The sequence below is a fragment of the Peromyscus maniculatus genome, chromosome 6, assembly GCF_049852395.1.
Source record: "Peromyscus maniculatus bairdii isolate BWxNUB_F1_BW_parent chromosome 6, HU_Pman_BW_mat_3.1, whole genome shotgun sequence".
NCBI lineage: Eukaryota > Metazoa > Chordata > Mammalia > Rodentia > Cricetidae > Peromyscus > Peromyscus maniculatus.
The window spans coordinates 711,203-725,509 of NC_134857.1; the positions used below are offsets into that span (position 1 = coordinate 711,203).

General features: G+C 46.9%; 1 protein-coding gene across 2 annotated transcripts in view; it reads left to right on the plus strand.

Annotated features, from left to right (window-relative positions):
- Ankrd50 (ankyrin repeat domain containing 50) overlaps positions 1-14,307 on the plus strand; it is a 37,037-nt gene that overhangs the window by 11,483 nt on the left and 11,247 nt on the right. For both annotated transcript variants that reach the window (XM_076573794.1, XM_076573793.1), the window contains exon 3: positions 10,725-10,954. In XM_076573794.1, the coding sequence (XP_076429909.1) occupies positions 10,725-10,954 (230 nt within the window). The remainder of the gene's footprint in view (positions 1-10,724; positions 10,955-14,307) is intronic.

The following is a 14,307-nucleotide window of genomic DNA, read 5'->3' on the forward strand; positions in this document are numbered from 1 at the left end:
TTGTGTCTGTGTGCGTGTGTGCCACATGAGTGTAGATGTCCTAAGAGGCCAGAAGAGCGAGTCAGATCTCTTAGAGCTGGAATGACAGTGGTGAGCCAGTTGACGTGGGTGCTGAGAACTAAACTCGGGTCCACCCGAGAGGAGCCTTAGGTGTGCAGTGTTGCTGAGGCCGCTGTGGAACTTTGGTTCATTCGTTTGTTTGAATGCATATTGGGGCTGAGGAATGCACCAGGTCTTGTCCTAGGATATGCAGTAAGCAGATGTGGCAAATATCCTGTGTGTTTATTGGTTTTTTTGTTTGTTTTGTTTTGTTTTATAGCTAAAGGACGTGGTTGGCACAGAAGTTAAGATGCCAGGTAACAGTGTTTTATAGAAAACCAAAGCAGGGCAGGAGCGAGGGCTGGGAAAGTAGAGAGAAGGTTGCTCTTTCACATAGGGCTACTTAGGATGTTTAGAAGGAAGTTTGACAAGAGCCCTTCAGACCGAGGAGATCCCAAGTACAAGGTCGTGGCCTGGGTAGGAGTTGGCTTAATGTCTAGGAACAGAGGTGTGCTTGTGTGGCTGGGAGAGCGCTCGCAGGGGGAGGCAGAAAGCCGGGAGCCTGAAAGAGCTTTAGATGGTTGTCAGGACATTCATGTTTCCTTGAGGAGATTGGAAGCCCTTGAAGCTCTTCAGACAAAAATAATCTGACTGTTGGTTTCATAAGGTCACAGTGACTGGTATCCTGAGAAGAGGGTAGATGGGCTAACACAAGGGAAGCAGTAAATGGCCAGTGCTGTGATCCATGTGCAGGTGCTTGCACTTGGGAGAAGTGGAGGACCCAGGAGAAGTGTCGTCTGCGTTTGTTCACATTGACCTGAGAGCTTGTTGGATGTGAGTTATGTCAGAAATAAAGCAAGAGCTGACTCCTGGGATCTTGGCTGGGAAACTGGAAGGCTGGAATTTTGAGTTACTGCAAAATAGCAGCTGAAGGGAGGGGCCCGGCGAGGGCCGGACACTGGAGGGTGCGTTCTGAAAAGCTGAACTCCAGCATCTAAGCACAGAAGGTGAGCGAGCAGTTCAGATCCAGCTGAGGCTTGTGAGGGACGTTGCTGGCATGTACGGCCACACATGAGCAGGCAGAGTAGGAGCAGGAGGCTCAGACCCTGGTGAGTTTTCTGACTAAGGGGTTGTTAAGGCGTGAAGAAGGAATCACTGCAGTAGGAGGGTAGGACCATGCACAAAGGTGCCAGTTGTAAAGCATTCCTGCAAGTTGAGGACCGTGCATGGCAGTGGGTGACAGGCAAGTCTTGAGAGTAGCCACAGCATGAGAAAGCTGAAGCCACCAGCATCGTGGATGACCACTAGGGGTAAGGACTGGGGAAACTGAAGCTTTTACTGTGGTGCTTGAGTGACATCTAGTAGAAGCTGGAGAAGCTGTGGGCTTGTGGCTCGTTTCAGAAGACACATGGTACATACATGTACACGCAGGCAAAACACGCATATACATAAAATAAAATGGAAAAAGAGGTTTGTTTTTTTCTTTAATTATGTGTTTGTGTGTGTGCCTGAAGTGGATTTGTGCATGTGAGTGCACTGCCTACAGAAGATGGTGGTGGATCCCCTGGAGCTGGAGTTACAGGTACTTATGAGCCACCCAACATGGGTGCTGGGCCTGCACTCAGGTCCTCTGCAAGAGCAGCGAGCACTCTTAACCACTGAGCCCTTCCCCCACCATAATAAAAACTGAAGTGTGCGTCAGTGTATTGGGCGATAGCAGTGTTTTTGATGGTGTGTCTCATCAGTGAGGACCTTTCCTTCCTCGGGCCAGCAATGCCAATGGGAGGCTAGCGTCAGGACTCGGCTACTCTGGGACTTCTTTGGGGTCTTTGCCAACCCCCTGATCCACTTGTCTTCATTGGTATAGTTTGCCACACTTTTGACCAGGTCCTGGAGGCTCCTCTGTTCCTTGGGGCTCAGAGGGTCAGGTCTTCCTCGGTGATGCTTGGTTAGCTCTGTAGCATCCTGCCCTTTCCAGCCTCACATTCCTCCAGTTCTCTAGGGTTTTGTTTGTGTTTGAAGTGAGCCGAATTCTCTTTCCAGCATGCAGGCTGAGAGCTGGCCTGTTGGCCTGCAGACACACTTGGCCTACTTTCCTCAGCCTTGTAAACAGCGACCAGGACTCTGCAAACACGCCTCGGGAAAACCAATCTGTGTGTGGACACTTCAGACTTGCTGCTCTCTAAAGTGGACCTGACTGACCTCTACCGGCCCCGTGGGCTTGGTTCCTGGCTGCGTCGCTTGGTGGGCCCAGCTGCTTCCTGGTCTGCACCTGTGACCACTCACGCCTCCCAATCATCAACTGATCCTGAAACAGGCCAGTCCCCATCTTTGAAAACGCCCTTGTTCCCTGGAGCTGTGGTTCATCTGGGCTTCCTGTCTTTAGATGCAGGTGTCATAATCTGGTGGCCCAGGCAGCCCTGCGCTACTGCCACCCACCAGGTTCACCCTGCAGAGTCACCATGGATGGAATGCCCTGCAACTTTCCCATTTTGTGGACTTGTGCCTTGTTTTGTTTCTTTAAACATAAATCCATCCCTGCTTTTGTTCCTATGAATGTTAATGTGACTGTTCTAAGCTCTTGGGCTGTGTTGTAACTTGGGCTCTTTGGACATCAGTACTAGGTCTGGTCTGGAGTGGCCACTCTGGCTATCCTGCCTTTTATGCCCCTCTTCTGTCTGTCTCCCCAGACTCTGTTCTGTTTGCTGTCCGCCCACCCCCCATGTGTCACCATTAGTGTTACCTTTGAATGAAGGTAGCAATTTGATCTTTTTTTTTTTTTGGTTTTTTGAGACAGGGTTTCTCTGTGTAGTTTTGCACCTTTCCTGGAACTCGCTCTGTAGCCCAGGCTGGCCTTGAACTCACAGAGATCCTCCTGCCTCTGCCTCCGGAGTGCTGGGACCTGAAGACCTATCAGCCCTGATTTCAGTGTCTTATGTGGGATTTTGATGCTAAATATTTGAGGATCTTGGTTCTTCATGCTCCCCTGGAATCAGAGCAGCTTAGCGAGTGCCCAGTTACAAGTTATAAACACCATGGTGTGCATGTGGAGGGTAGTGGGCACCCTTGGTGTCTGTTTTCATTTTCCTCTTGTTTGCCTGTGTGCACTCCAGATTCGCTGGCCTTTGAACTTATTCTCCTGTCTTCATGTCCCGTTTCTCATTAGGAGTTTGGGGTTTTGAGATGCATACTTTACCTGGTTTCTGGGGTTTCTAACTGTGGTCCTCATGAGCCATCCTCTCAGCCCTATTAGTCAAAATTTATGATTGTTCCATTTAAAACAGAAGTGCACTCATCACTGAAGGAGGACTATGCTGAAGCCCAGAGAAAGGCTCGGATGTGAGATGTGAGACAGAGACACACAGAAATGTGCATATTCTCACTGCAAGGCCAGCAGGTAACAAAGTGGGTGCAGAACCGCAGATGTTCGGAATCCACAGGACCTCACTGGCTCTTCCCATCCTCATCCCTTTTCCTTCTCATGTTCCCTCCACAGTCCTGAGCCTGCAACAGAAGTGTATGTTTATGTGTAGAATCCAGCAATACTATTACATAGGAAGCAGAGTTAATACTGAAACACAGTTTGCTTTTAGGTGCCTGGGCTCCAAAGTTTTATGCTGCCCCACTTTCCACTCTCTCTTGTAGACAGATCAATGGCCTTAATGTCTGTTCATCCCAGTTTAATAGAGGATTCTGGTATCCTGTTGTAAATAGAAGTACCAGAAATTGTTTAACAGCACCAGGGCTGTGGGGATGGGGAGTGCCCTAGTTAGGGTTACTATTGCTGAGGTATAATACCATGGCCAAAGCCCCCTGGGGAGGAAAGGATTTATTTCAGTTTACACTTCCAGGTAACAGATCATCACTAAGGAAAGTCAGGGCAGGAACCTGGAGGTAGGAACTAATGCAGAGGCTGTAAAGTGGCTTGTTCATCCTTGCTTGCTCAGCTGCTTTCTAGAACTCAGAACCACCAGCCTAGGGATGGCACTACCCACAATGGTCTGAGCCCTACCCCATCAATTAATAATTAAGAAAATGCCCTGCAGGCTTGCCTACAGCCCATCTTATGGAGGCATTTTTCTTAATTGAGAGTTCTTCCTTTCAGATGACATTAGCTTGTGTCACATTGACATAAACTGTCCAGCACAGGGAGCCTGTAGTAGGTCATTGTAGGACCTAATCTTTTTTAATGTATTTACAAAGTTAATGGAACCTACTTGAAATAATTGTATCATTTGATTTGGTTTTTGTTCTTTGCCTCATCCTATTTTTAGCTACGGGTTTCGTTTTTTCACTTACTAGTTCTGAGTGTGTGGTTTTGTAAATGTCCTTTAAACTTCGTGTTAAACTCGCACACACTCTTTTCCAGAATTTGCATTTTCCTCCATTGGGGCAGCAGGACCATTCAAGATCCTGCCTGCTGAGGTTTGCACCAGCCACTGTGTCCTAACAATGACAATAAGTGTTTATTTGTCAGAAATGGAGGAATCAGGTCACTCTGCTCCTGCTTTATTGAGACTGGACTCCCAGAGTTGGCATCAGGTATTTCTTGGGACATTTCTCCTGTCTGAGAAGGTCAAGTTCCCCACTGTTACGTGGATTGGAATAGCTCTGCTGAATTTATGGATCACTGATGCCCTGCAGCTGAGTTCCCTTCTTACAATATATGACACTGCTTATCTTTGTAGGGCCAGTGTGTTCTCTGGGAACAGTTTCATTCGTTTATTTCAAGAACCTAAACCTAAAAGCTCATTAAACACAAAATGAACCTTTCTCCAGTACTGTAGACAGAGTGAAGTGATCTCACAGCACCCTGTAGAAAGGGACAGGTGGTAGAAACACGTTGTGTGGGACCAAGTTAAGGAATCCACATAGAAATCCTTAGAGTACATAGAAAGGAACATGTAAAATGGCCTTAGAGTAGGCCCTCAGAATGTTCCATAGAAGTTGTAATAAACGACTAATTATAAGGAATTTGCCTCCATGGTGATGTATGCTGAGAACTAAAAGCTGGGAAGCTAGCAGGCTGAAGACCTAGGAAAGCTGACCTGAGTCAGGGCAATGGGTGGTACAAGTTCTCAAGACCCAAACAGCTGACTTTTTTGAACCTGAAGAAAGAATAAACTGATGTCCAACTCACACATTCATGCAGTTAGCTTTTGGCTGATTGGGTGAGAGCCACTATTTCAAACCCTAGAAACATCCAGGAGAACAGAAGACCACATGTGGGCATCCTGTGGCCCAGTCAAGTTGACACATAAAGCCAACCACCACAAGCCCACAGGAGCTGAGTAGAAGCCAGCAGTGAGTCGTTTGTGTTCACATTTGGGAATGAAGAACACTGTTCTGTCAGTACTGGAGTTATAGGCCCCTTACTCTTGAGTGTTGTAAATTTTTTATGTATTTGGGATAAAAATCTTTATAAATGGTTTATAAATATATCAGACCACTCCATCCATCCAGCAAACATAAGTAACTCTTGACAGGGTCCTGAGTAAACCCTTGGTAGGGAAAAGGTGAATTCCCCTGGCCATCCCCTCTCTTCCCTAGAGATCAGGAAGGTAGACGCTACACTAACAGTTCCTTGGTGACCTGATGAGTCCCAGTTGTTGAGGGCTTTTGAGCAGTGTGTGTTTGCAGCACCCTTCCTGTGTCAGGTTGCAGAGTGAGCAGTGCAATCCCAAGCCTTCTGTGAGTGTGTTTGAGCTGAGCGCTGGGGGTGGAGAGGAGAGTGAGCATGGTAGCAGGCATACAAGCAGGGTTTTGGCATGAGAGAGGGTCTGTTCAAAGGCCCACAGGCAGGCCTGCAGAGTTGCAGGGAATGGGTAAGTAGCAATTATTGGTCAGAGCCTGGAAACAGAAACCTGTGGTTGGACCCAGCATGCTGCCAGGGCAGGGTGGACTTTGGTAGCTTGAGGAGTAATGATGGGATTGAAGGCCCTGGCCAGGCTAGCCCATGAACAAAGGCTGTCTGTTTAACAACTTGCTAGCATTAGTATGTAAAGAGCAGAGTCAGCGGACTAATGAGAATTCAGATGCCCACACCAAGGGACACATTACCAGGAGGGGTTTATTATATTTTTCTTGCATATTTTATTATCTATCATGTTAATGTTTTAGTTTTTATTCAGTAATAGTGACCCTTGTACAGTTCTATGATTTTGATAAATGTAGTCAGTGATGGTATGTAGTAGGACTTTATTTGTTGGACTTCTACTTGGGGACTGCCAACTCCCAAATAATGACATGGAGACTTTAATTCCGAAAGCTTGACCTTTAGCTTAGGCTTGTTCCCAACTAGCTCTTGTAACTTAATTAACTGCCTTTATTAATCTACGTTTTGCCATGTGACTCTATCTTTTCTCCATAGTGTATGTCTGCCTCCCTCTGTGTCTCACTGGTTTCTCTCATCTCTCTTGTTCCCAGAGTTCCTTTCTCTCCCCGGAAGTCCCTCCTATTCTGTCCTGCCTAGCTGTTGGACATTCAGCTCTTTATTAAACCAATCAGGTGCTTTAGGCAGACAAAGTAAAATAGCAATACATCTTTACAGTTTGCTCAAATACTCCACAAGAGTGGTACAGAGAATTCTGTCACTCCCAGAATCCCCTCTGCACTCCTTGGGTACAGTTTCCCACAGCCAGGTTCTAGATCACATCCCTGTACTCTTGCTTTCTTGGAAAGTCATTTTTGATATACTCAGACACAAAGTTTTTTGCATCTTGGTCTATTCTCTTGGAAGGGAGGCTGTGTGAATCCCTTAGCTGTTGTTTTCTGTTTCCTTTTCTGTTGCAGTGGCAGCCTCTTGTGTGATGTATGTAGTATGTTTATTTCCCAGGCTGCATGCATCTGAGTGTTCCTAGTGTGGGGCGGGTTATAGGGGAAACTAGAAACATTGAAGTTCATTCAGACTCTGTGGCTGTGAGTGGTGGTCCTAAGGACAGGGATCTTTGGGTCATGTGTTTGGGGAACTGCTGGACTAACCTGTGCTACTGGTTTGTTTGTTTGAATCAACCTTTATGTTCATAGCAGACAAACTACTACGTAGGGTAAGGTGCAGTAACGGGTGTGCAGTAGCCTTGTTGAGTGTCATTATTTTGTTTTCTCTTTGGACTGTAAGCATCAAGAGAAGAGGGGCTTCATTCCTTAACATCCCCCCAAAGCCTGGCAGATGATCTCAGCAGTTCTAAATAAATACAATGTAGATGGGAAACAGATGGCTTCATTGTGGTGTGCACTCTGCAATGAAAAGTGGTGAAATTACTACTTCACGGTCTCTTAAATTGAGTATGGGTTAAGACCTTCTCCATGTGCAGGTCTCCTGTGAGAACTGTTCATGAAACACTTCTAAGTTCTATTAGCTGCTTTTCTCTTGCTGTGCTAAAACCATAACCAAAGGCCACCTGAGAAGGAAAGGGGTTATTTCAGCTTGCTGTATAGTCCACCATAAAGGGAAATCGGGACAGGAACAGAAGCAGTGATGCTGCTTCCTGGCTTGTTACGTTTGCTTTCTCCCTGGACTATAGCAGGGGTGACACCTCTCACAATGTTCTAGGCTCTTTCACATCAATCACAAATCAAGGAAATGCCTCATAGACTTGCCTACAGTCTGACGGAGGCACTTTTTCAGTTGGGGTCCTCCTGGAATGACTAGTTTGTGTTAAGTTGATAAGAAACTAAGACAATTAGCCCTTGTCAGCTTGACACACAAACATGTAACTATTAGACCATTACCTTTCCATTTCTCTTTGTCCCCACAATGTCGTGTCACTATTAATATTGCAATATGAAACAATATAATTTTAAAAATTCTAGCCGGGCGGTGGTGGCGCACGCCTTTAGTCCCAGCACTCGGGAGGCAGAGCCAGGCGGATCTCTGTGAGTTTGAGGCCAGCCTGGGCTACCAAGTGAGCTCCAGGAAAGGTGCAAAGCTACACAGAGAAACCCTGTCTCAAAAAACCAAAAAAAAAAAAAAAATTCTACAGTCTTTAAAAAAATGTCTAACACTTTTAAGCATTCCGTGTCTTAGGGTTTCTCTGGCTGTGACAAAACACCATGAGCAAAGCAACCTGGGAGGAAAGGGTTGATTTGGCTCACATTTCCACATCACTGCTCATCATCGAAGGAAGTCGGGACAGGAACCCAAACAGCTCAGAAACCTGGAGGCAGAAACTGATGCAGAGGCTGTAGAAGGGTGCTGCTTACTGGCTTGTTCATCATGCCTTGCCAGTACCACCAGCCTAGGGATGGCCCTGTCCACAATGGGCTGGGCCCTCCCTCATCAATCACTAATTATGAAAATGCCCTACAGCTGGACCTTATGGAGGCGTTTTCTCAATTGAGAAAATGAGATGACTCTAGCTTGTGTCAAGTTAACATAAAACTAGCCAGCACGTTCAGTCTCTTTAAAATATCCATATCCAAATCTGCTTAAAAACCCAGTCTCTGTGCTGGCTAGTGTTATATCAACTTGACACAAGCTGAAATCATCAGAGAAGGAGGGAGCCTTAATTGAGAATGGGCCTCCATCTGACTGGGCTGTAGGGAAGCCTATAGACTTTTCTTAGTGTTTTTTTTAATAATTGATGTGATAGGGCCAGCCCATCATGGGTGGTGCCATACCTGGGCTGGTGGTCCTGGGTTCTATAAGAAAGCAGGCTGAGCAAGCCCAGGGAATCAAGCCAGTAAGCAGCACCCCTCTATGGTCTCTGCGTCAGTTCCTGCCCTGCTTGAGTTCCTGCCTTCACTGCTTTTGATGATGAATTATATTATATGGAACTATGAATGAAATAAACTCCTTTCTCCCCAAATTGCTTTTGGTCATGGTGCTTCATCATAGCAATAGTAACCACTAACTAAGACAGTCTCTTAACTGTGGGTACCTGTAAAATCAAAAATAAGTTAGAGTCTTTCTGACTCCAAAAGGGAAGAATTGGGGCACAATCACAGTCCGTTCAGAGCAGAACCAAACTCCATCAGTGTAGCTGGTTTAAAGGGCATCTGGGAATTGCAGTTTTCTAGGCTCCAAAGAGTCCAGGCAGCTCCACTTCTCCAGCTCTGTCTTCTACAGCACACCCAGCTTGTCTCCTAGACTCAGGCTTGTTCCCCCCACAGCTGCTGCTGTCCTTAGTGGTCATCTCATGGTACTGGCATCTCAAAAATGCTGAGGTCTTCATTGCAATTGGACTATTCCTTTACCAGCAGCCTCTCCTGAGCTCTTTTCAGGGACACATTGTGCCAGCCTCATCTCTACATGACCCTTTTAAGCCTGGTGCAGCTGAGGCTATACCTTTGCCAGTGGCCTCTCTTAGGACCAAGTTTTGTCTCTTTTCCATGACATGCCTTCATGCCTTCAAAAACAGTACCTACCACTTGGGAAACTCGTACACCTTACCAAGTTCATGCCTTGAAAAACAGTACCACCTGGGAAACTCTTACCCCTTACCAAGTTCAGCTGTCAGCACAAAGCACAGACTTGGCCATCTCTGGACCACAGCTTCTCTGTGCTGACCCTGAGGAAACACTCTCCAGAAGATTTCACCTCAGTGATGCTGGTCTCTCTTTATCACAGCTGATTCTTCAGCCTCAGCTGACCAGTGTTGATTGTCCCAGCAAAGCGAAGCTTTCACTTGAGTAGTTCTGTCTCCTGTTAACGATGGCTGATTACTTGGCTCCACCTGACGGACCACCACAGCTCTTTAATACAAAGCCTCACAGCAGCTCTTCCAGTAGAGTCTCCGCTTGCCTCTGAAACTCCACAAGGCAGGCCTCCGTTGTCTGCACTGCTCTCAGCATTGTCTTCCCGTTTCCCACAACAGTTCATTAAGCTCTCGACTCTGGCTTTTCCAGCCCACAGTTCCAAACACTGGTACAATCCTCCCAAAACAACATGGTCAAGTCTAACACCTCAATACCCCACTCTTAGTACTATTTATTTTCTGACCTAGTTAGGTCTGTGTCACAGTGACAAAGACCACACCCAAAAGCAACTTGAGAAGCAAATGGTTTACTTTGTTTCACTTCAGACTTCCAAGTAGCATCCCTGCTGGAAGGCAGGGCTGGAACTCCAGACAGGAACCTGGAAGCAGGAACTGACTCAGAGACTGTGGAGGAGTGCTGCTTATTGGCTTGCTCATCGTGGCTTGCTCAGCCTGCTTTCTTAGACTTCCCAGGACCACCTGCCCATCCACAGTGGGCTGGGTCCTCCCACATCACTGATTATCAAGAAAATGCCGTACAGACTTGCCCACAAACCTGTGTAATGGAGTCATTTTCTCATCTGGGGCTCCTTCTTTCCAGATGACCCTAGCTTGTGTCAAGTTGACTAAAAACCAGACCAGGACAATAGGTTTCTTCCTCCTATGGTGTCCTCAGAGTTTGTCTGTTTTCAGCACAGGAACCATCTAAGCATTTTATTACTGACTCAGACCACCAGGAAGGGTACTGAAATCCAGCTTTGTCTAGTTCCTACCACCCTTAATCACACTGAGTCACAGTACACAGGCAAGTGCACAATACACACTGTACTGTGGAAGTTGATGCTATTGGGAAATGAACTACTTAGAAGATGCATTTTTATCTGAAATCTCTTTATTTTTTATAACATTATAACTAATAATGCCAACATGCGAACTATGAATTCCAGTGCCCTGTCCATGACCTTGACCTGTTCTGTGACTGTCTTACAGGTGTGTGCTGCTCCCACTCCTGGGGATGAAGCCGCCCTCACAGAGCCTCTACCTGCTGGTTGACTCCGTGGACGAAGGCTGCAATGTGATGGAAGGGGAGCAGACATCGCCCAGCCTCTCCGGGACTGTGGCAGAGCTCTTGGCTGGTCACCACGAGTTCTTTCCCCCATGGCTACTGCTCCTCTGCTCTGCCCGGAAACAGAGCAGAGCTGTCACCAAAATGTTCACTGGTGAGCAAGACTGTATGCTGCCCAGAGTGTAGTGTGCTCCAGAGATGGAGCCAGGCTGGGTTCTTTCTAGGGAGCAGAGTACAGGGTGGAGGCCTAACTGCCCCATAAGCCCTCTCAGCCTCTCGCACATACCTCAAGATCACATTAAAAATCAAGTGTGGTGTGTTGTAAAATCACTTACAGTGGCTTTTCCCAGACTTCTTTCCCTGGACTGAGGGGATCGATAGTTCAATGAGTAAAGTGCTTGCCATACAAACAGAACCCCAATGCACAAAACAACAGCAAAGCCTCGCCAGGCATGGTGACACATGCTTTTAACCTAGTGCTGGCGAGACAGACAGACAGACCCCTAGGCTTGCTGCCCCACCAACCTAGCCTGGACTCTGTCTAAAAAAAAATGGTGGATGGCTCTGAGGAGGCATGACACGCAGGGTTATCCTTGGCCTCCACATGTGTGTACACATACATGAATGTGTGCACACAAAAACACTCTTTCCCTATTCCCCACTAAGACCCGACTTAGTGATTCATTAGCAGGGCTACTTCTCAGTAGGTCTGTGCCCTTTACAGCTCATTAGTCATTCATCAGTGTCTCCCCAGTGGCTCTAGAGGTTCTGCCAGAGGTTCTCATGTGTGTTCCTTTCATCATGGCAGGGCTAAGTTGAGAGCGTCATATAATCTGAGGCCACAGCAGTGAAAGCTTTTGGTGAACGGGATCAGAGCCAGTGCTATGCGGCAGCTCCTATGTATGGCTGAAGGCATAGTCTCTTTTCTCCCCATCCAAGTCACCCAGTATCATCAACTCATTTTATGTTCTATAAACATTATGAACTTTTAAGTTTCATTTTTAAGTGTGTGTATGTATGTGGGTGTGTGCACTCAAGTCCCAAGGACCCTCTAACTGGAGTTACAGACAGTTAGTTGTGAGTGGCCCGATGAAGATGCTGGGAACCAAATACAGTTCCCCTGCAAAAGCAGCACATGCTGTAACCCCTGAGCATCTCTCCAGCCCCAAGCTACAGTCTTCCGTTTGCACAAATGAGTCACTACAACGTGTACACATTAGTGCTTACCACTGTCTGTGTGACCTTGGGCAGCTTGCCTCACCTCCTGTTTCCTGTCTGTAAAGTGGGGTGCTCTGAGGTTAGATGTGCCTGAGGCATGGTAAGGGCTTCGTACATACTGCTCTTATTCTCATTTGTTACACATTTCAGTTTTGACCTGAATTCTTATTATTGCTTCTAAGCCTTGGTCTCTGGCCTCATCTGCTGGGTATTTCCTGTAAACAAGTGTGCTGACTAGAGACATTCAGGAAGATGGAACCTCAGTTGAGAACAAGATTGGCCTGTGTGCAAGCCTGTGGGGCAGTTTCTTGATTGATGTTGGAGGGCCCAGCCCACTGGGTGGTGCCACCCTGGGCAGATGGTCCTGGGTTGTATAAAGAAAGCAGGCTGAGCAAGCCACGGGGAACAAGGCAGTATGCAGTGTTGTTCGGTGGTCTCTTGAGTCCGCTCCTGACTCCAGGTTCCTGCCCTGAGTTCCCTGGATGATGGAGGATGAGCTATAAGATGAAATAAACCCTTTCCTCCCCAAGCTTTTTTGGTCATGGTGTTTCATCACAGCAGTAGAAATCCAAAGTAAGACAACGGGCCTCCGCTTCATCCTTTAGTTCCTCTGTTCCTTGGCATCCAGATTGTCCTTGTATTTTCACTGCAGGCTGATCCTCATTAGTCTGAGACCTAAAGTCCTAAGTGCTCCAAAATCCAAACTCCAGGTCAAGAGTTTGTTTTGTGGGGTATTTAAAATATCACCTGCACTTCAAGCTGTGTGGATGATATGCATGGGACACAGATGGGTTCTGTTCTCCTTCTGTATATACAGATATTCCAAACTGAAAAAAAAAACAAAAAACAAAAAACTAAACTACTTCCCATCCTGGGCATTTAGATGAGCTACTCAAGCTCAGTTGCCAGAATGGCATGGCCAATGATGTTCTTTCTGTCCTCCAGTCCACTTGGACTTGCTGGGTTAGGGAGGTATCTGTCATGGACCTGGGTTACTTTGCTGTATTCCAGTCTTTTGTGCATGCAGTGATTTCTGTGCCTGCCTCAGCATGAGTGCATTCTCTTCAGCCAGCATTTGCAAAGTCAGCTGGCCTCATCTCCATTATGGGTTTGCACATGATGCTCTGATAAAATGTTCATTCCTTGAACTTCTTGCCATCCTCCCACTCAGGTCCCTACCCAAATAGGACATTCACACACAGACTGTGTTTTCCATCCTTGTTTATTTGTGGCTCCCTTCTACATAGTCACACACTCGCTCTGTCTGGTTTTATTTTCTTCATGGATCTAGTATCACTGAAAATTTCTCTGATTTTATGTATTTCCCAGCCATCCTCTCAACTAGGATGTAGTCTCCATGAAGACAGGGTACTGACTGTGAGCACAGACTTGGATCCTGTAAGGTTTCTGACTGTGAGCACCAGGGTACTGACGTTGTGTACTGATTTGTAAGCAGAGATTCAAACCCATTTGTTTCGCCAATGCCAAGGAGTGTCATACCCACTGAAATATTTTCCCAAAAATAGAAAAGTGGTTTAGCGGGCCTGGGGAGATGGTTCATTTGTCAGAGCACCTGCTCCAGGACCCACATAAACAAGCTGGGTGTGATGGCCTCCTTACTGGAGAGGCAGATTTAAGTGGACTTCAGAAGCTCACTGGCTGGGCAGCCTCACCTATGTGGTGAGTTCCAGGCCAGTGAGAGACTGATCAAAAGAGAAGGCTTTTGGCTCTCTGGGCACTTCTTCCCTACACGAGTGTGGTGCTCCATTCCATCCCCAGTACCCCAATAAGTAAGTCGTTTTCAGTGCTCAAGGTGGTCAGTGGAGAGTCTAGTCTCCCTTAGGTGCTGCAGCTCCGTCCAGAGCTCCGCACATGCTGGCCCAGCTTGCACTGCTGAGCTAAACTAAACCTCTGCTCTTCAGACCTTACTGTGTACCTTGAACCTGTGACCGTCTTCCTGCTTCTGCCTCCCTGCCTCACAAGCTGCCCACCCCAGGCCCTTAATTCTGTCTTACTAAACTGTTACTGGTGGTAAACATAAATTCTTCTTAAATCCACATCACTCTTTAGATTTGGGAGAGACTGTGTTTCAAATTTAAGCATTTCGCATCCATTTGTGTACCCTCAGTTCCGTGTTCTACCTCTTCCTCCCTCCGTCTCTGTCAGCATCACACAAAGCCCTGAGGCTGACCCCTTCAGTCAGTGCTCGTGGTGGGTGACTCAGGCCGCTCTCTGTGCTTGAATTTAACTCACTTATAAAGTAGCAAAACCTCCCTCACAGTGCACATG